General features: G+C 37.3%; 1 protein-coding gene across 1 annotated transcript; it reads right to left on the bottom strand.

Moving 5' to 3' along the window:
* Positions 1–6754: 6754 nt before the first annotated feature.
* On the bottom strand, positions 6755–14085 carry FGF20 (fibroblast growth factor 20). The gene is made up of 3 exons (XM_026508278.3): positions 13800–14085; positions 8335–8438; positions 6755–7010 (listed from the first exon to the last, which is right to left on the bottom strand). The coding sequence occupies exons 1-3, from the start codon at positions 14083–14085 to the stop codon at positions 6765–6767; spliced, it is 636 nt and encodes a 211-aa protein (XP_026364063.1). The 3' UTR covers positions 6755–6764.
* Between the last annotated feature and the right edge of the window lie 9069 nt (positions 14086–23154).

Raw genomic sequence — 23154 nt, 5'->3', positions numbered from 1 at the left:
GCCCAGCTTGTGGGTGCTGCTTGCTAAAAGCCACAAGCTCCAAACATCTCCTATGGCCCAGCTTACAACCAGGTTGCCCCCCTGAGAACCACACTAAGCCAGTCTGGGCCACAATGGACCCCAGTGCTGACCTTTTGCCAACTTTTCCCTTCGTCATAATGCTAAAAATCATGCCCAGGGATGGAGATTTAGCATGCTAATCAGACATGCAATGTTTGAAAAAGCATAATCTCTAAGTGTGCAGGGACTGATAAATCCTCACCTTTACATGGTTAAACATCACCCTTTACCCCTCAAGCCTCTTTAAAACTTTCACTGACCTCTCCTCAGCAGCCATCCTGAGAACTCTTTGTGCTGTCACCCTCGTGCTCCAGCAGAAGCCCCAGTAAAGCCTTGCTTGGGACTCCTGCTTGGCCTCTGGTCAATTTCTACTGCTTAGTGAATCCAACCAAGTTTGGTAACAGGATGATTGAAGGTGGAGTCTTCTTCATGATAACAATTTATCTTCTCAGTAATTGCTCCCTCAAAGTACCATGTCCCATAACTCATGCCCCATGGCACATGAGATGAGGTAAGAGTCTGGCCGATAAATATGCCAGAACTTCAGCCATACCTGGCCATATCCACCACCATAAAGGGATCTGATGCAATTCAGATGGTAAGTCCTGAATGCTTCTTTACTAATGCACTAGAGAGAAAATAAAACTAAAGCTGTCTTATTTACTGAATTAGGACAAAGAGTACATGATTCACTGGGGGAAAATGGGTTTAAAAAAAATAAAAGTAAACACTTGTGTCTAAAATGATATTTTCTTATATTTTAGTTATGTTGAGGGGAAAACTTGTTGATGAAATAAGCATAGATAATCATTTCTAAATGCTAGACATGTTAAAATAAATATTAAAACTCCCTTTGACCAAATAGGTGGCAACGTACGTATGAATCACTTAAAAGCCAAATCCTATATGGAGCTTTAGTGATTGAGGAACCAGGAAATATTGAATATTTTGCCAAACAGAGCCAGGGGAACTTTAAAGTCTGTAAATCTTTTAAAACTAAGAGGCCTCTGGTTATCTTTTTTTCCCCATATTTTTCTTTTCTAGTGTAGTTCTCTGATCTTTCTACTCTGTTGATGTATACTATTAGGTAAGGCTAGGATACAAGCTCACTACACCCGGTTTGTCCTAATCAATTGCACTTTGGCGGCCTGAGCTTGAAGTTGCTTACTTTGATGAGAGACAGGGCTACTTTCAGCATATATGGAAACATTTAGCCAGCTATCCTGAGCCATTTGATACATTTTAGCCTCCCATTCTAGAGGGGTGTCTATACAGAGAAGATCCTTGGTCTCAAACTATTAATTACATCCAATCATACATTGAACAGGGCAATAGCTGGGACATGTGGAAGAACACTCAACCAGAAAAAAGATCAATCTGTTCTATTTTAACAACTGGAAAAACTAATTAGTGCTAATGAAAGTTTATTTATATACATTCTAAGATTGTTTCTGGGTGATTAATGTATCAACATGATTAAAAAGAACACTAGAACACTTCCAGCTGCACAACAATGTAAATTAAATATTTCTATTTACTTGGTAGACTATTCAGTAAGTGTTTTTTGCCACAAATCCAAGGAAATGCACCAGCGCCACATAACTAGAACATTTCATTACAGCTCCATGAACCCTTTGGGGTAGAAATATGAAGAATATGAAAGAGTGCGAACCACTTAGAGTCTCCTTAGATCTGATTGTCTTTGGTGCCATGCTCAGAATACACTAGTACCCAAACATTAAAAATTGTATGGTATATAGAATTTTGGTTAATAGAATTAGATTAAGGGGTCTAGTCCTATGGGAAACAGTTAATTCTTCAGAGAGAAGGGAGCGCTCTGGATGATAGCACAGCCAACCTCACAACAGGGTTTCAATAGGATTCTTGAGAGAATTAAGTCCCAATAGACCCATTACGTGTAATACATTAACTTGTGTTCTGTACATCTAAAATGGTACCAGATATGTTCCTTGGGAGAATTAAGAAATAGTTACACAATTTTTCTATAGGGCTTAATTCTCTTGGAAAACTCAGTTGAAAAAAATTCACCAGTCAACATATGGCCGTCCAGTGAGTCAGACTTTGAAAACTCATCCCTGCCCAAAGAACTGAAGTGTTGTTGGACCAAAAATAATCACAGGAACAATGAAACTTGTTCTAATATGCTTAGAAAACAGTTGAAGGAAGTGTTTTAAAGTCATCTTGTATAATTTATAAGTCCATACTGGAAGAAAGATTGGTATTAGGTATAAACATTGCCAGTTTAATACTGTTCCTTCATTTCTACGTCATCGTTTATACATTGCCAACCAGATAAAAGAAAGATAATTGTTAAGGAATTTAAATGTCCGAGTGTGACCTGCAGAATTGTTTTGTTCAGCCAGAAGTGAACTGTTGAACCAACTGCATGAAATATGTAGCTCCCCTTTTCCCTTCAACTTCTTCAGCACTGTCTCTGTGCAATCTACTGGCCCACGGTAGGTTTCATTAGTACGCTCAGCTTGGGAACCTTAGAATAATATGAAATGTAGGTTCTATGAAAATATTTAGGTTTGTTCTAATGGCGTGTCAGACTAAACCCCTTCTCTGTCAGTAGGAAAACACTGAGAAACTCTAAGAATCTGTCAAGGAATTATATGCGTTAATCACACCAACTAACATTATACTATTAACTAAAATACCCTATTACCATATTGTTGGCTGGAGGAAAGTGATGTGACTTAGTCTCACATATCATGTGTATCTTAGGGATGATATCATCCTAAGAACCAACAGGCTGAGGTTAATTGAGTCCAACTTCAGTTTATAGATCTCTGTCTTCAGTAAACTGAAATGGAAACATTTTATAAAACTGTTGGTTGTGAGAAATTTGAGACTTGGATTTATTTGGACTCAACCCCCCCCCCCAGATGTCCTAAAATTATTTTTGCTCGTAGAAGCACCATGCACTGAACAGATAGGAGTTGTTTGACGTACTAATTTCTCACTTACCAATAGTATATAATAGCTTCTTTAATTTTATCATTCAAAATTAGAAACTGCCTATTTATAGGCATAACAACTTATGTATTGAAGTCAGAGTTTTGGTATATATATCTAATATTTCTGATCATTACTTAATTCACAAAACTGGCACTTCTCATACACTGCATTATAAATATAAATGCTGGCCTGAGTGGCCTTCTAACTTCTATATATTAAGTTTACAATAGATCTATAGTTCCATGCATGGTTGATAACTTTAGGTTTCTGAATTGTTTTGACATGGAATTTAATTGAAAACCAGATTCTTTGGAATTGGCACACCAAAGCTCGACCAAATCCCCATGTTTTTAGATTTCTTCTATCATTGCAGAAAATGTAGGGAAGTTGGGCAGTTGATAGTTAATATCCTAGGCAAGAAAGAGTGGCAAATTTAATAGGTGATTGTTAATAGAACATTTAAAAATGAAAGAAAATTAAAAGGAAGAAGCAAAAAGGATGACTAATGGTGGGATTTTCCCCAAGCATCCTGAGGACATGATAAATTGTTTTCAAACTATTGATTTGATAATAAACCAAATTATTATTATCCTTCCATATATGACCACTTCCCTTTAGGAGTAGCAAGTGAAATCTATTCAGATACCTAATAGGTCATTTCTTCAAATAATACAAATTCGGCAGATGCAAATTATTTTTTGCACCAAGGAAGAAACTGCCAAGATATAAGTATAATGAGAATACAAGATACAGTGACTTCTTAGTTTTCTGAAACTTTGTAAAGCCATTGCTTCAGTCATACTTCATATCTCAGATCAATACAAGCAACTACCACAATAAAGAAGAGTTAACCTGTATTCTCGTCCTATCTCCGAAAAAAATTTTTTGATTCTGTAATGATATTTATTGGGGGCCATCTTTTATCAGTGTACGGTCTCTTTGAATTTATAAGACTTCCTTCATAATTATAAGTTCAGACACCAGCATCATTTTGGAAAAGACTCGAAATACTGCATTATGCTTGCTTAAGAACAGGTACTTTAAGTATAGGTATCGAACATTGAACCAAACTAGTTTTTTTTACTTTTATTTATAAATAAAAGTAAAAATAAGACCTATTTTATTTTGAAAATTATTAAAGTATTACGGTGAAACCATTTTTTATTACTTTTTTACATTTATAAAACCGAGGGTTTTTGAGCCGAAACATTTCCTTATCTCTGTCACTCACCGAGTACACATCGAGCGCACCCACAGCTCCCCTCCCTGCGCGCACACATTCCCACGCAGTTTTATAAAGTTATATCTTGAACACTCTATCCTCACCCCACACATCACATTGATTCATTTAAGTAATGAGAGGTGGAATTTATTTAAGTAATCGGTGTAACTCTAAATAGCATTAAAACATGAGTAGGTCTTGCCCTTTAAAGCACAATCTATGGTCCAGCAGCATCAAGCATCACCTGGGACATTGTTAGAAATACAAAATCTCAGACCACCCCCCAACACACACCCCAGACGTATAATTTAACAAACCCACCCTTTAACAAGACCCCCTAGGTGATTTTGTACGTACATTAAAGTTTGAGAAACACCGCTCTAGACTAGTGGTTCTCAAAGTGTAATCTCCAGACCAACTACTTCAGTATAACCTGAAAACCTGTTAAAAATTCAAATTTCCAGGGGTGCCTGGGTGGCACAGCGGTTAAGCGCCTGCCTTCGGCTCAGGGCGTGATCCCGGCGTTCTGGGATCGAGCCCCACATCAGGCTCCTCCGCTATGAGCCTGCTTCTTCCTCTTCCACTCCCCCTGCTTGTGTTCCCTCTCTCGCTGGCTGTCTCTATCTTTGTCAAATAAATAAATAAAATCTTAAAAAAAAAAAATTCAAATTTCCAGACCCTACCTCAGACCTACACATCAGACTCTCTGGGGCTGGAGCCCAGCAATCTGTGTTTCATCAAGCCTTCCCGGTTGGGAACTGGTGGCCGCTGCTACCATTATCATTACGACATGCTCAGTGACAATGCTGTGTCTAAGAGTGATGACATTGACAACTGCAGGGCAGAAGCAAACAAAACCTTAAGAAAGGCGTTTAAGAACCTACCAGATTTGTATGTGCAAAGTTGTCTAAACTTATCTGTGGCCCTGTCCCAGTTGCTCACTAAACTCCAGCCACAAAACTCTTTCTCGCCGTAGGGCTTCAGGCTTCTTGCTTCCTCTTCCTATCAGGCTTTTGTTCTCCTCTTAGGCTGGCTAGCTCCTTCTTATTCTTTACAGCCCATCAAAAATGTCAGCTCCTTAGAGAAGCCCTCTCTGACTCATCCTACCTAAATTTGTTCTCTCTTTTCTGTGCGGGAACCTTGTTTCCCGCGTAAAATCACATCACAATGCCCAGTTATGGCCTTTACTTGTTAGCTTACTTGTTTACCATCTGTTTCTCCTACTAGACATTAAGTTCCATGAAGGGATCACTTCTGTCTTGACTACCATCTTCCTTAGTGCCTAAATATTTCTTCTGTATAATAGCCTTTAGTGAGTATTTCCTGAATAAATGACTAAATAGGAGATATAATGAAAAAGGTACCAGACTCAGATACCATTATTAATGTTGGTGCCACATAGACTAATTCTTTCTGTGATCATAGTGGGAAAAAAAATTGGTCTTTGCCACACTGAATCAAGAAAATAACTGAGCATAAGCTGCCCATAATGTTTCATAACTTTCAGCATTAGAAGTTCTCTAAATATCAAAGTATTTCTCCAAGGAGCCTAGAATTTTGTCATTTAAAAAGTATGTTATATAAGTAGAAGAACTTTCACCTAAAAAGGAATGAGACCAAAACACAAAATAAAAATGTTTAATTCCCTTTTGAATGTGTGTTGAATTCAATACAATTTGAGAAAGCATTTTTCTAAGCCAAAGGATCCAATGTTACATTTAGAAGGCAACTGACTGCAAAAAAATATACCATCTATGCTATACTTTATTTTTAAAAAGAAATTCAAGATTTTATTCTATGTTTACTATGTTGCAAAACAGCTCAGGACATCACAACAAAGTAATGGCACAATAAAAGAATTTTTGTTGTGGTTTTTTTCCTTTGTATTATCTTCATATACCAGTAAAAAATAAACTCTTTAATAAATAAATATATATATAATAAATATTTGCAAATTGAAAATGTATAAATAGGTCCATCCTTTTAAAAAAAATGTACCATCTTGGTGTGGCGTGTTCTGTAGTATGCGTTTCATCCAGGGTTTTTACATATAACTCCATAGCCTACGAAATCCTACAAGGTCCTCAGAATTTATGTAGCAATAATCTTGGCCAACGGTGTCAATTTATTTCTTCAACATGAAGTATCTATTTTTAATGTAACTTTTAAAGTAAACATAATCCAGAGAGGTGAGGTACCAGCAGCAAACCAGGTGGGTTCCCATTATCCACAGTTCAGCAGATTTTCAGCTTCAATCTACCAGCAAGTCTTGAACCAGTGTACCTAAGGGAACTTAATCCACTTATAAAGAGAGGTCTTGATCTACTTCAAGTCAAAATATGGTTTTTTGTTTGTTCTCAATATTCTTTCCAAATTCAGCCACCCAGTAGAAAACTCCATAACATTCTGAGAAGACTCCTGGGTTATTATTTTACGATGCGAACTCAGACAAGAAAGAACGGTCGGCAGTTTGGCTCTTCAAGGAAGACACTATCATGCTTCAGCTGTACATCAGGATGTCCTTGTACAATTCGGGAACTCTCTCTGGATCCACTGGTCTAGGCAGGAAATGTGTGAATTTCTGATGTCTTTTGGACCTGGCACCATCTCTTGGAGTTCCGTCTTTGTTAAGTGCCACAAAATACCTACGGCCAGTGTCCCCATGTTTATATATGTTGGATGAATAGGTATTATACCAGTTCTCTTCAAATTGCTCCCTAAAGATGCATTCAGAAGTCAATTTCTCCTGTAAGAGAAAAGGTAACTACCATTAAAAAAATACCTTTGCAAGAGTTACCTTGTCTCATCTCTATATTTTTATTGCTTTACTTATAACAATATCCTTGTCAAAGAAGGAAAAAGGACGATTTTTTTTTTTTTTGCTTTGTTTTGTTTTAGTTCTTAAGTTATCTGGAATTCTTTCTTCCAGGTGACTAAACTTCCTAGTAGTTTAGTTCGAAGAACTTTAAATTAAATGTCTATCCTCAATTTTATTGTCAAATACTTAATGAATATCCAGAACTTTCCCATGTTTCATTATATCTCCCTCCTACCACCATCCCCATCAAACAGGCCTTTGTTCCATTGTTAGATGCCCAAGTTTTATATAGCAAGTCTCTACATCATTTCAAAACATTTCAAGATCTTGCTAACATCCAAATTCCTAATTCAAAACGATCATTTCAAATCATATATCTTCCCTTAATGTATTTACTAATTGTTTGACGATACATTTCCCATCATTAACTTTTACCTAGAGATTACCATTAGGTAAATGTAGTAAAGACCCAATGATTTCTTGCCTTTTTAAGATGAACTGTATCTTATCCTTAGGAATAGACCACAGTTGCTTTTTGAATCATGGCTCTTTAATTATCCAGATATGGTCAAACTAATGTGGTTGCCATTTTCTGTTGTTGTTTACAATATCCTACGACTTCATTAACTCATTTCCTATATATGAAGGTCAGTAGCATACGTACTTAGCTTTGGAAGATGATTATGGGTAGAGAAAATTTACATTAAATAAATGTAAAGGTGAAAAGAATTTAACATAAGAAGAAAATGTCATTTTTCTGTGTCTCTGGTAGGAATGATCAAAATATAGAGGGAAAGAGAAAGACCCAGGATAATGGGCAGGCAGACTAGCAAGCTGAAAGAAATAAATGTTTGGGGCTTAAAAACTGAAATTGAGGGCGCCTGGGTGGCTCAGTCGGTTAAGCACCCAACTCTTGATTTCAGCTCAGGTCATGATCTCAGGGTCATGAGATGTCAGGGTCACAAGGGGCGTGGAGCCTGCTTAAGATTCTCTCTCTCTCACCCCTTCTGGCCCTCCCCCCACCCCTCTTGAGCATGCACTCTCTCTCTCTAAAAAAAAACCCAAAAACTAAAATTGAGTTACTATACTACTGCTCAGACATATGGAAATTAATCAGGATACAGATATTTAATTTCTACATATGTGTATTTCATATATTTCTTCTGACATGCATTATTGGTAGATATTTGTTTATTGGCAAAATAGATAGTCATAATTTTAAGAATTACAATAATGTTTTTAAAATACGTACTGAGCCATAGAGTTCTCCTTTGTCATTCATTCCAAGGTAAAGACCACTGTCCACACCTCTAATACTGACCAGTCCCACTGCCACACTGATGAATTCCAGGATACCTACAATTAAAAAAAAAAAAAGGACAAATAATGACATATTTATTAATGAACATGTGACTACTGAAAATCTTCCAAATAGTAGACCAATAATGCTAAATATAATAATGTAGGCAGAAGTCCTTTATAAGCTGAAAAGTGCTAATACAATAGTCTTATTATGATGATCTTCCCACTTTACAGATGAAAAAAAAAACCTAAAAAGAAAAGTTGTCCATCATGGTGTAATGTTAAAGGTATAAAACCTTAAACCAGACCGACTTGCATAACTTACTGGAAAATTTACAGTAACTTAAGATTTCATAGTAACTTACTGGCCAGTCTGTCTACACAAGTCCTTTACCTTCTGCGGGGTTCAGTTTCCTCATGTACAAAATGAGCAAAATGCCTCTTCCCAGGAGAATGATAAGAACTGACACATTTAGACATTCAACAAATGGAAGTTATTATTATCATAAATTAGTACATAATGGAGGTGTTCTTAGTTCTCCATGATTCCATTAGTTAATTATATATGTTCTATTAATTGTTTTGTTTGGTTTTGCTAACTATGAATCAAGTCCATCTTTTTCTCCCAGCAGCCAGTATACCTTATATGGGTACATTAGTGTTTTATAGTTTATAAAGGGCTTCTACTTGTATTTTTTATCTGGTCCTCAAAAAACAATTCCCTAAGATAGGTATAGAAGATATTATCACCCCCATTTTTACACACAAAGAAACTGAGGAACAAAAAAATTTATTGATTTGCCTAAGAATATGATAGTTGGAATTAGTAGAACTGAACTTGAACTCACACCTTCTGAGCCCTAATCCAGTGTTTCTACTCCAGGACAATACATTGGTTTTGAAACTTTACAGATTACACAGTACGCTGTTTCCTGTCACATGGTTCTTAAAAATAAATTTGATAGTTCAAAAAAGTAAAAGGACTTTATAATTCATTAAATGTGATGGTCAAACACTGAGATTTTAGTATGCAAGTAGATTTTGCTATCAATAACTTTCTAAAATTATTTTCATTTATCAATAGATAAACTAGTATCAAAAACTCTCCACTTAATACACTAATATACCATAGTAAAAGAAATAATGCTTCCTTTTGCATCACTCTTTTTCTTTGCACACACTAACCTTTGGAATAATTTCTTTGTCTTATTCTGTAGACTCTGTTGAAAAAATATATAGATGTACTTTCTATGCTTGAAACTGCTTCAATAGCTTTCTACCTTCACCCCTTTACTCCTTCCTAAGCTCTACAAACAGTATCCATGTGTACCATTTAGCCTGGTTCTTGTTCTTAAGTCATATCTTGATTTATTGTACAACTTCCTGCTTGGACATGTGATGTTCCCAAGGCCACGGGAAAGTCCAAAATCTGGATAACCCTTATACAGAGGGTTCTCTTCTGTCCAGAGCCTAATTCATTCTTTGGCAGAAACATAGATTCTTAAGGTCGAAACATAGATTCCGAAGAGCTCAAATGAGCTCTTTCAAACTATTAGTAGGTCATGTAGAATGCTAGTGCTATCAAGGATCTTATAGCAAGAATATACTACCAAATAGACTGTAAGTGGCTTGAAAGAGTCAGTGCCCTTAACTGAGAGCCAAAGGCAGAGAGAAGAGAAGATACAGCAGGAAAACACAGACTCCACAGGATAGCCATTGTAATGACGAACATAGAGGTGGGGAGTAAATGAAAATTAAACATACTGTCAAGCTCATTAGTGAGTGATTCCTGTTAGAAACAAAAATACAGAACCAAAACATGATCAGTAGAAGAAGATATATTAATAGAATTTCATCCAGGATATACTTACAAATGTATAATTACTTGAAGTTGTATTGAATGTTAAATTCAAATGGAAAAGTATACTATGGCTTTAAGTACCTGATTTACATTAAGATGTTCTTGTCTTTTAAAAAACAGAAACTGATTAAATGATTAGGATATATAATAGAACCAATTTTCAAGTATAATAAAATATGTTTCAAAAAAATATTTCATTTCCATATTAACCAATTATATAACAGGTCCTATAAAGTACCCATTTCTTTTTTGCAAAACGAAATGGTAAACCACCTATACTTTATTTCTCATTTTAAGATAATGCTGCTATCTTGTAAAAAATATGTAGTCGTAGAAACCACATATATTTTAGAACAATTGTATTCAATAGTTTCAACTTTATTAAGCAACATCTAAAACTTCATCCATAAGCACATTAATAATTTTGCAATGGCTCATAGAGATTGATGGGAAAAAGGTTATGTGTTTTTTGTGTTCCTCTTAAAGATTTTAGCCACACTTTTAAATTCTGATCCTTTTTCTCCTCAAGGAAATAGTATACCACATAGTAATTTGTAATCACTTGATTCTTAAATGAGATTTGACAAGTCTTTCTTATTTATAATATGAGGTGGCAACTAAACTAATTCCTTAACAAAGAGTAGACATGAAAAACTTTCCTTAAGAAGTAATCACAGATTTTAGATAGATTTTCTAATGCCCAGTGTCCCATAAAAAGACTTGGAGGTACTTTGTCTTTCTGGTATCATTTTCAAAGCCAGCCTTTTTAAGAATCATAATAAACAGGTGAGTCAACCCACAATGCAACCACATCAGACAAATCTATGGAGAATAGGGGAGAATAAAGGAAAAGCCTTTAAAGGAATATGTTTGATCTCAGGTTAAACATTTTTTTAAAGTAATGATTCCATGTTTACATATTAGGTAAAATCTTCCTACTGTACTACTGTGTAGGAAAACTATTATAAATGTAGAGCAAACTCAGATAGGAAATTATTTTAACCTCACTGGGACCTTTTTGTTTAGCTTCTATTGATGTGGTTTTCAAATTTTAAATACAGGATTCTGAATTTTTCAGTTAATCATTCATGGGAAAATTAGTATAAACTATTAAACATATTACTCACTTTCACATCACAAATAGCCATTCTCAAGCTTTTTCAAAATTCTCACTTTGATGACACATAAACGAGTTTAAAACAAAAATAGCAAGATAATTTCATAATGAATAATTGAAGTGCTAGGAAAAGAAGGCAAATACAGAGAGAAGCATATGATGTTATACATGCTAAACATAAATTTTCTTCTCACCTATACTCCCTCCTAGTAATTATGATGTCTTAGCGATCCAAGGCCACTAGGATGCACTGTAATGCGTGGTAGAGGCTGTTCACATCTCCTTTAGGCTATCAGAACTAATCTGGGTTCTTTTCCCCTTGTGTAACAGTAGGTATTTTGTTTTGATATGTAGCCTCCCACCATAGAGTGATTTAAACCATCACAAAATCGGTTTAAGTCATATTTTTGCAAATACTAAATAATTGTGCAAAATTTTAGCAAAAAAATGTTCTAGAAGATGGTACAACATTTGTTTCTTAAGGAAATGATTTAAATACCAGGTTAATGAATGTTATCAAGTCTACACATAATCTCTTCCCATAGATTTACATCTCTTCCTATAGTGTTATAAAAAGACACAATCTGAAAGAAGCAACTCGTGTCATGGGGGATGTACAGGTGAATCACAAGTGTCTTAAAGGTGTCCAAGACTATACTATGTATCACAAAGGGTGGGGGTCGGGAAGGGAGTCTGAGTATTACCTCAGCTTAATTTCTACCTGCTTTACCTTACCACATTTGTGTTTGTTTCTAAATCTTTCTAGTAGCTGGAGGATTTTTTTTTTTCTTCGATAATGAATGGAGTGCAGTAATTCTTTAAAGCAAGAAAACTGAGCCACCTGGTGTCAGCAAAGTTCTTTAGAATCAGAATCTCAGCCTCTTCAATTTAGAAACCACTTTCTAAAAGTGACCCCAAGGTTGGCCACTAGGTCATGACACTCTTGACTCATAGTCAATGGGAATTTGGAAGAGATCAGGGAAGCTGCAAACATATGGGTTTTAAAAAGTTAATTTTCTAAGCCTTTAAGTGCTACCAAATGACCACCACATGCTCATTTCTGCATCTAGAGTTACAAATGCCCCTCAAACCGAGATTTACACTTCTCCTAAGTTTTAAATGAGTACTGCAAGTCAAAAAAGGAATGAGTATAAGAACAAGGGGAAGAGGACAAGATAAGAGAGGGCCATTCAGAAACGAGATTCTCAAAGAATCCCTTAGTGCTAAGGAAGAGAAAGGAAGACAGATGTTGGGCCCTTTCACGTTGCTGCCGACAAGTAAATGGTATCTTTTTAAAAATGTAATAAATCTCTCCAGTAACATCCCAAGTATGATGATCAAAAATCCTTTGAGAATGCTACCGGGTTAACTCTAATATAATGAAAACTCCGGCAATGGGGTAAAAGATCCTGAGATGTTAGAATCTGAAAGCATCTTTAAATTATCACCTAATTTAACCCCATCATTGTACAGAAAAGAAGAATTAAGGCTCAGACTGTTGAAGGTACTTGCTGGTTACACAGCGCGTTAGGGAGTAATTAACAGTAGAAACCTTATGATTTCTCAATCTGGTGTCACAAGGATCATTCGTTTGTTTCTTTCTTTTAACTCCTTCTGTTCCCAGGCATTGCTGCAGGTATTCTGAAACACGTCTCTATGTGTTCCCACCCATATCCTCTTTCGCTTCCCCATTTCCTCTTACAGACGGCCAATGCTAAGATCTTTGCTTTCGCGTTTCACAATTTCTAAAGAGGAGCTTGGCTGAACGACTGGGCATGCTCAGTGGCCGGGTAGGCTTTTTTTTTTTTTTTTCTTTTTTTCCTTTTCTCGCCCAGATAGAACTTCAAGAGCGCAAAGAATTGCGTCCAGGTGAGCCTTCCAGTAGCGACGGTGCTCACTGAAAGTTAATCTGTTACCTCTTCGGGTAACATTTACGTAAATGCCCCCATCCTACACGAGAGCGACCCTCTGAACAGTAGCCGTGAATGCATTATTAACTGCATTGCTGTGGAGCATGTTTAAAGAAGCGGAAGGCTTCCGATTTTAATTTTTGTTAAGTAAATGGTACTGGAGGAAACTTGAGAGGAAGTAGGAGAAAATAATACAGAGCTTTAAAAGACAAAACAAAAACTGCCTGCGAGGTAAGAAGTGCAGGAAAAGATGATTCCGAGTCCGGTCTTGTCCCAGGCAGCAGAAAAGGGCAGGGCCGCAAGGTGCATGCGGAACACCCACCCTTTCTCCTCCCGCTCGCGTCTGGAGCCGCAGGCCTGCTAGAGACCGCCTCGGGAAGCGAGCAGGAAAAGCCCTCCCTGTCCCTGCCCTGGCCCGCGCTTCAGTCCCAGCCCGCACCTCGAACTAGACGGGTTCCGGGACCTCCCTCAGCACGGGGTGGAGAAGAGGAGCCGGGGGTCTGGGGGGCTGGGGTGCGGGTACGTACCGAAGAGGCTGTGGTCCTGCCGGGTGCCCTGCACGCTGCCGTCCGGCAAGATCTGCAGGTGGAAGCCCGTGCGGCAGTAGAGCTGCCGGCGGCGCAGGATGCCGTGCAAGTGCGCCAGCTCCGCAGCCCCAGGCCCGCCGCGGGCGCCCCGCTCTACCGCGCCCCTGCGCTCGCCCAGCAGAGGCGGCCGCTCTCCGGCAGGAGGCAGCAGGAAGTGCGAGCCCACCTGCTGGCCCAAGCCCTCCAGGCCGCCGAGGAAGCCCCCGACTTCGGCTAAGGGAGCCATAGAGGGGCCACAGGGAGAGGCGGAGGATCCGGGAAACAAAAGACCCCAGTCAAAAGTGTAGCGGGGATGGGGAAGTGAATGGAGAAAAAATATAGCAAAACAAGCGCAAAAAAGACCCGGTTACTCCTGTGAGGTCGCTGAGTGGACTTTGCACTGAGATAGCAGGGGAGTTTTCACTGTCTTGGAGCGATCTTCTCTCCTTGGGGAGGTGGGAGCCGGCTGCTGGCTTTGCAGGAACATCTATAAGCTGCCGCTGCCAATACCCGGCTGGGGCTGGGGGCTGAGGCTCCAACTCCGCAAACTGATCAGATCAGAGTCCTGTGTACATACACAGCGAGTATATATGCGGGTCCTCTTGACATATGCTAATCAAGTCCTTTCATGCGCCCTGGGGAGGTTCTGTTTGAAATCTTAAACCGGCCTCCTCTCAACACGTTTTTGCTCTTCGGAAGTGACCAAAAGGGGCCCTTGACGGTTCTCTATCCATGCTGTCGCAAAAATTATTCCCACACTTGGCCAAAGCTAGCCAGCAACTTCGGGGAGGCGCAGCTAAGCCCCTCTTTGGGGTTGTCTTTGGGACAACCGTGATGCTGTTCAGCTACTGCTGTGCAACCGCCTTTGATGTGAGCTCCTTTGCAATGATAGAGCGCTGCTAAAAAGGAGCCCAGCTTGGCAGGTATATTGAAGAAGGGGAGGGGGGCTGGAGCTGAGAAGGCGGGAGGAGGGGGTGGAGGAGGAGATGGGTAGGAGGAGGAAAAAGGGAGGAGAGGAGAATTGGACTCCTTGGGAGCTGCTGGGAGCTGCAGTGGACAGGTGCAAAGACAGGTAAGAGAGAGAGAAGGAAAAAGGGCGTTACCTGAGGCTTAGACCTGCCCAGACACACATGAAAGGAAAATCAAAGCTTTGACAGTTTAACTCACTAATTTTAAAACACTAATAAAATGTACAAGCATTACTCTTTTCTTTTATCATTTAGATGGGGGATTTTCTTTACATAATCAAGGTTAGGTTAGGAACACATTCATCCCCCTTCCCGGGTTCTCTTTAATGTTTATCTGTCCTCAGCACATGATACAACCAAGATTGTTTTATATCTACGTGGAAGTTTTAAATCGTGTGCTAAGGTCATGGACTTTTCATCAACATACTATAATAATATAATATAATCATGAATCTCGGGATTAAGGGTAAACCCAAATAAGTTGAAAAGCCATGGTTTACATTCTTTTACTTGCCACAAATAGAAGATGAGTATCTGTCATAGTGTCATAAATGATGAGTGGCCTCTGGTGCCCTTATCCAATCTAAGAGCATTTCCCTGTTCTTTTTGGGTTAGACATTTTCTTTAAGGTCAGATTTTTTTTTGTTCACATTTTAATTATAAAAATGAGTAAATGGCATTGATTCTTGATGTGTTTTTGAGACAGGAAAAGTTACTGGTAAAAATGTAAGCGTGTCGGTGCATATTTGTAAAATAAAAAGTCATTGAAGTGAAGGAGGTTGATACTTGACCATATAAACCTTAAAACTTTGGTTTTGTACCACTACTCAATTCAAGATCATTCCATTAAAATTTTTCAGTGGCAGAAGAATTGAGAATCAGTTGGCAGATTTATGCTCTCCCTGAGCAAAAAGTTTTAGGGAATCACTAAAGTTTAGTTTTTCAGTCTTGTTTCGTGGTCTGTCCAGCAAAAGCCTGAATGTGAGAGCACAAACGGATGTGACTGCTTTATTTTATTTGCTCTGAAGGGTTTTGTTTTTGTTTTTGTTTTTTTGCTAATTAATTGGCAGGTACTTTAAAGTAGGTAAAGTTACACCTTTTCATCACTACAGCCCTAAGTACTTACCCTTGTGCAACCAAGTTATAAAAGAGTCCTTAAAGCAAGTGATTTACTGTTGGTAGATATGAAATAAAACAAAACACTAACTAAAAACAATAAATAGATAAATCGCTTTAGAAGAGTATACTCTAAGCTGTTTTAAAGGTTGTACCAGGTAAATGTCATATTATTTCACCTTTCAGGTAACAGCAGTCTGTCTTATGGTAGGACCCCCAAATCCACCATAAGCAAGATTTCAAAGCACATCTGTGTAAACATTATCACATCAGTGTAAAACATCAACCAATGAGCTTTTACTTTGAACCAAATCTTCTTAATTGCAGTGTTAAATCAAAGAAAGTTAGATCAAAGTGGTGTGAATCTCATAGCGGGATAACTAAAGTAGCCAGCGCATACATTGATTACTTCTACAGAAGAGATACTTAAAGGTTTTAAAACTAAGATCAGGTACCTTTTAATGAGGTTTGTTTCAAGGTCTAAGTTCCGTACAACATATAATACTGTTAATTATTCCACAACGGATATCTAGCATCGTCACCTGCTCCTTGAGGTCCTAGTTCATTCTATGAAATACTTCCCCACGTGAACACTTTAAGTCCTCCTTTATGATCTATAGCCCTTAGGCTGTGAAAGTCTCTTATATTACTTATAGATAGAAATATCAGGAAATTTTTCACATGGCCACCAAAGTCCAAATACTCTAATAACAGAACTACCTTCTCTTTACAACTTCAGCATTTTCAGGTGCATTACCTATTTGATCACCACAGTAACCCTATGAGATAACCACATCCCACTTCATAAAGAAAAAAAAATTGTCCTGGATCCTAGTTCAGGGTTTAGTCCAGAGTCCTACATCCCAGGGCAATTTCCTTAAACTCTCTAAATGCCTCTGTTTCAGCTTTTGTAAAAGAAGTGCAATACAGCTCCTTGCCTCATTCACTATGCCTGGGGTTGCTATGGGACTTAAATGTGAAAATATACAGGAAAGTGGTTTTAAAACTATAAAGTTTCTGTGCATATAAGATGCTAGACTTTTCAGTTGTTGGGAAAATTTTTACTTCATAATTTAGCAAGTATAATTGGTTTAAAATACAAAATAAATCTTTTTTTCCCCAAACCAAACCTTTAATGTGTAAGTTTTGAATGGTGCTTAATGCCATTTTATAAAGGGCCAGAATAGAAACAAAAAGATAAGGATTTCTTTTGTTTGCACTGGTCATGTGACAGGAAAAGATAACACTAAAGATTTTTTTTCACATGCTGTGATGATATCATGGGAAGTTAAATAATTTTGAAGAGTGTTTTACAAGAGCGCATTATTCAACTTTTAAGTATACACTACAATCTAATCAACTTCACCTATACTTCCTAGAGACCACACTTGCCTCGCTGTTATACAAATATGTGGTACAATTTCTACTTCCACAAAATGTAGTTACAGTTTTCCAGACCATATAATTCCTATATGGCTTTTCAGCAAGCATGTTGTCATGAATCTTTCTTTTTAACACATGAAAAAGAAGTTAATGCCTTTTGATACTTCCACATGTGTTTAACTTGAGAAAAAGAAAAAAAGTTGACTTAAAAGTCATGATTTACACCCTCAATAAAACATAAGTTCATTTGCCTAACATTATTTATTATTGTCATTACAAAATATTGGCAACAACACAAATTTCCATACATAGGAAACCAAATGAATGAATTATGGTACATTAATACAATGAAGCATTATAAACCTGGGGGAAAAAAGAATGAGAAAGATCTTTATGAGCTAACATGAAGTATTTCTAGAAGATATTATTAATGAAAACAGCAAAGCTTTTGCACACTGTACATATAGTGGGCTACTTTTTCTGTAAGAAAGAAGGAAAAAAAGAAACTTCCACATGTATATGTCTTTCTTTTTTTTTCAAAAACAAACATAGGATCGATAAACCAGAAACTAATGAAATTGGTTACCTGGTTAATTAGTTATCTGGGATGGATGTGAATGGAGTAGAAGAGATAAGGGAGTGACAATTCTTTGATAACAACTTTTCATAGAGTTTTGGCTTTGGGAGCAATATTAATGTTTTCAATTTTTTTTAGGTGAAAGAAAATAAAAAAGAACGGGAGTGGGGCAGGGAATAAAACTAGAAACAAATGACCTAACTGAATTCAAGTGAATTACATAACCACACAGATGGGAGTAATAATAATTTTTTTAAAAGATTTTATTTATTTATTTGACAGAGAGACACAGCCAGCGAGAGAGGGAACACAAGCAGGCGGAGTGGGAGAAGAAGAAGCAGGCTCCCAGCGGAGGAGCCTGATGCGGGGCTCGATCCCAGAACGCCGGATCAGGCCCTGAGCCAAAGGCAGACGCTTAATGACTGAACCACCCAGGAGCCCCAGTAATAATAATTTTTTAAAAAATACTTAGTAATTTTCAAATACAATTCTTTGACTGTATAACCAAAGTCTAAAGACCAAAAGAAAAATACATTAATAAGTATTAGATTTCAGTTACTGAGATTGTTTTTCTCAGTAGTGGGGGTTAGATGGATGTATTGTAAGATTGAACAAATGAGTAAATATAATGATGATAATAAGAGCTGGGTGTTTCACTGTTAGGGAATGGAGGTACAGATATGAAGGTAGACAAGACTAGGATGAACCCTGCAGTGTTGACTTGGAAGTACAGTCACCAGTATTAGCATATGGTGCGAGCGTGTGTATGTGTGTATGTGTGTACATCCATTCTGAAAACTCTGACCAGTAACGGGGCCTAGATGCAAAGATATACTAGAAGGAAATGAACACACTTAGTGTACATCTTTGTTTCTTGATTTAATCTGCCACTAAAATGACCCATGGAAAATGTCTAGCTCCAGGACTGGGGCATCTTTCTCTTTCTTTCTTCCTTCCTTCCTTTCTTTTTCTTTTTCATTCTTTCTTTCCTTCTTTCTTTCTTCCTTCCTTCCTTCCTTCCCTCCTTCCTTTTTTGTTTTTTTTTTTAGATTTTATTTATTTATTTGTCAGAGAGAGAGACAGAGGAATACAACCATAATACAACCATAATAACTTGCTGACATTTTGATTGACATTGCATTGAGTCTATGGATCAGGTTGAGAGGAACTGACATCTTGACAACATTAAGTCTTCACATTCATGAATATGGGTGATCTCTCCATTTATTTTGTTCTTTTCTGAGTTCTTTCATGAGAGTTTTGTAGTTTTCCTCATTTAGATCTTGTACATATTTTGTTATATTTATACCTTTTCATTTTTTATGAGCTAATATAAATAGCATTGTGTTTTTTGTTTCAAATTCAACTTGTTCATTGCTGGCATGTATAGGAAAGCAATTGAATTTCATAATTAACCTTTTATCCTACAACTTTGTTTTAATTGTTTATTAGTTCCAGAACTTTTTGCTGTTGTCATTGATTCTTTTGGATTTTCTATGTAGATGATCATATCACCCACAAATAAAGGCAATTTTATTTCTTCCTTCCCAATTTGTACAACTTTAGCTTTTGTTTCTATTTCTTGTCTTATTGCATTAGCTAGTAGTTCCAGTATGATATTGAAAAGGCATAATGACAGGAGGCATCCTTGCCTTGTTCCTGATCTTGTTGAGAAAGCTTCAAGTTTCTCACCATTAATTATGTGTTAGCTTTAGGGTTTTTAATGGATATTCTTTATCAAGTTGAGGAAGTTCCCCTCCACAGTTGAGGCATCTTTTGGTGCCAGATGTCAAGAAAGTACTAAAAAAGTAATGAAGACTTGTTAAAGGACATAGGCCAAATTCAGGACAATTTGAGCATCAAAATAAATAATGATAGGAATAACATATTTATAGAATGAAATAACAATCTATGAGTGCAACTGTTTAAATAAACAATCAATCAAACAAATAAATAAATAAGGGAGAGGGAGAGCTTTTCCTTGTGGTAGAATATCAACTAATAAATACTGAAGGAACGATGGAATTAGAAAATGACCATTTTGCACCCTTCATAGGATCATTACTAATACAGTGGAATCATCAATACATGCCAAAACTAGGGGGTAAAAGTTAGATGAAGAAGAGGCTATTTACATAGTCTCAAGTATTCCCTCACAAATTGTTGCTCGATCACTAAGAGAACATAATAACTTTAGAGTGGAATAATCTAGTGAATACTATTTTAACCACATAATAAAAGTAAATAACAATAATGGGATAGGGGTGCCTGGGTGCCTCAGTCAGGTGAGCGTCTGCCTTTGGCTCAGGTCATGATCCCCTGGGATCAAGCCCTGAATCAGGCTCCCTGCTTAGTGGTATTCCTGTCAAAAATGCACAATCTAATCATGAGGAAACATCAGATAAACCCCAAGTGAGGGACATTCTGTAAAGCAACTGGCCTACATGTTTCCAAAACGTCAAAATCAAGAAACACAAAGAAAGAAAGGTTGAGGAACTCCTCCAGACTAAAGGAAAATAAAGAGCCATGAAAACTAAATGTGTTGTATGATCCTGGAATGAAGTGTAAACCAGACAAAAATACAACCATAATGGACATTATTGAAACAACTGGCAAAATTTTAATATGGATTGCGAACTAAATAATAGCATTGTATCTATATTAAATTTCCTGATTTTGACCGTCGCGTTGCGGTTATATAAGGAATAGTCTTAGGAAATGCAAAATAAAACTTCATGGATAAAAGGGCATGATGTCTGCAAAACTATTCTCAAATGGTTCAGAAAAAAAAATATTTATGCAACTAGAAACAGAAAAGAGTAGATGACAAAGCAGATGGAGTGAGGCGTCAACAAAGAATGTGAATAAGGGGTATGTAGAGCTCTCTGTACTATGCCTGTAGCTTTTCTATAAGCATGAGTTTTTATCAAAATAAAAGTTTTTAAAGTAAATTTTGAAAGGTCACAGCTCAGATATTAGAAGCCCTTTAGTTGTAGGAGAGAAAAATCTAAATTCAACAGCTATTATGGAACATCATTGACGTGAAATCAGAATTCCTGAACTATTTGCATGGAAGTGTCTCAGTCTGCACAAAATCTCAAACCTCGACCAGAACAGGTTGGATATTTTTTTGAATAGTATTGACCACACGTGGAAAAAAAGGAAAGTTAATTGACCATGAAATCACATAATTTGGGGGACCAAATTTAAGCAAAATAAAATTTTGACACAAATTGAACATCTTTGTCATGGCCTAGTTATTTCAGGAATGTCAACTCCAGCCCCCCTCCCCACTTTACCCATTACAGAGAGCAACAAGAATAGTAAACAACACATCGTTTGATTTTTACCTTGTATTTTTTTTCTTTCCTTACTCACTTTTTAGATACAAGCAAGATTTATGGGGCGCCTGGGTGGCACAGCGGTTAAGCGTCTGCCTTCGGCTCAGGGCGTGATCCCAGCATTGTGGAATCGAGCCCCACGTCAGGCTCTTCTGCTATGAGCCTGCTTCTTTCTCTCCCACTCCCCCTGTTTGTGTTCCCTCTCTCGCTGACTGTCTCTCTCTCTGTCGAATAAATAAATAAAATCTTAAAAAAAAAAATAGATACAAGCAAGATTTTGCCAGTCCGTAGTTATAAGACCTTGAGAAAATTACATTACTGGAGCCCCAGAGCTCAATTTTTTTCTCTATAAAATGGGGTTAATAACATGTGTCCTATTCAACTTGCAGAAGTACTGTAGGAAGCCTACAGACAAATGTGTATGAAAATCCATTGTGCTACAACATCTAAGTGATTTTTTAAAAGGTTTATTTACTTATTTCAGAGAGAGAGTGGGGGGGCAGAGTGGGGGGGGGGACACAGACCCCCTGCTGAGAGTGGAGCCCATCATGACCTGAGCCAAAACCAAGAGTTAGATGCTTAACTGACTGAGCCACCCAGGCGCCCCTAAGTGATTATTTTAATGACAATAATCATTATCAATTTTTCCTGGGTTTTAGGCCACTTAAAATTCCATGTTCTTCTCTAGGTTGCAAGAAGGTAAAGATGGTTTGTGGGATTTATAGCATCATCAAAACTAATAGTGGTCTTTATTTGGAGCGTAGAAGAAATGATCTTTTGGTTCCTGTAATGAAAGGTTTAACTAATTGCATTTCGAGGTGGATCTGCAAAAAGTATACTTCTTTTTTTTTTTTTAAAGATTTTATTTATTTATTCAACAGAGACAGAGACAGCCAGCAAGAGAGGGAACACAAGTAGGGGGAGTGGGAGAGGAAGAAGCAGGCTCATAGCGGAGGAGCCTGATGTGGGGCTCGATCCTATAACGCCAGGATCACGCCCTGAGCCGAAGGCAGATGCTTAACCGCTGTGCCACCCAGGCGCCCCTGCAAAAAGTATACTTCTAAAATAAAGTTTTGGAAGTAGCCTATTTCACAGCATCTGGCTAAATACACATCATTCATTCCTATTTCATATGATCTTCTGACATCATTTGAATATATCATAAAATTGTGGTGTGAAAGTATTTTATCTTTTTCATGTCATGGAAGGAACTTGCCAACTTGCCTCAACCAAACACCTTCATTTTGCAGATGAGGGAAGATAGCTTTCAGAAAAACTCCATCTAGTTAATGGAAAAACCATCATTAAAATTGAAATAGTTCACATCTATTTCCAAAGCTGTTCCCACCCCACCTGCTGCAAACACTGAAGTACTGGTAAAAGTTGATTCTCTAAAGCAGCTGAAGTATACCTTATAAAAAAAAATGTGGTGCAATTTGACATCATCACTCATACACATTACTTCTTTTGATCGCTCCCAGAATCAGCAATTGAAGAGTGGATTAAGATAAATGCTTACGGTTGCTATTTTTTTCATTGCTTATTACCTCCTTACTATGAATGTGTTCATAGATTCCACTAAGACTCTTTCTTTTTCATTTCTCCATTTTCAAAGTAAAGAAACAGTATTTTAAACTAAATATGCCTCCTCCTACTGAAATATAATGCCACATAAACACTAAGAGTATTTTCATCTTAATAAATAAAAATTAAATCGTCAATATTCAAGTAAATTGCATTTTCTGAGGGCATAAAATTGCCATCAAAATTCTGATCTTAAAAAAATGACACTCTTCCAAATGAAGAATATATTCATAAAATTCAGGAACTCAGTAGATTTAAATAATTAATGAGCTTGTTCATTGTCTCTCCTTAGAACGAATTAAAAATAAAACACACCATCACAAGAATGGAGACGCAAGAGTTTGATC

The sequence above is a fragment of the Ursus arctos genome, unplaced genomic scaffold (assembly GCF_023065955.2).
Source record: "Ursus arctos isolate Adak ecotype North America unplaced genomic scaffold, UrsArc2.0 scaffold_27, whole genome shotgun sequence".
NCBI lineage: Eukaryota > Metazoa > Chordata > Mammalia > Carnivora > Ursidae > Ursus > Ursus arctos.
The sequence above is the reverse complement of the archived record's forward strand: the minus strand, read 5'-3'. Positions and strand labels throughout refer to the sequence as shown.

Coding starts and splice junctions, on each gene's coding strand:
- FGF20 (XM_026508278.3), bottom strand. CDS start 14,085: ATGGCTCCCTTAGCCGAAGTCGGGGGCTTCCTCGGCGGCCTGGAGGGC. Junction 8,439..13,799: donor GCAGGACCACAGCCTCTTCG/GTACGTACCCGC, acceptor TTTTAATTGTAG/GTATCCTGGAATTCATCAGT. Junction 7,011..8,334: donor AAGGAGAACTCTATGGCTCA/GTACGTATTTTA, acceptor TTTCTCTTACAG/GAGAAATTGACTTCTGAATG.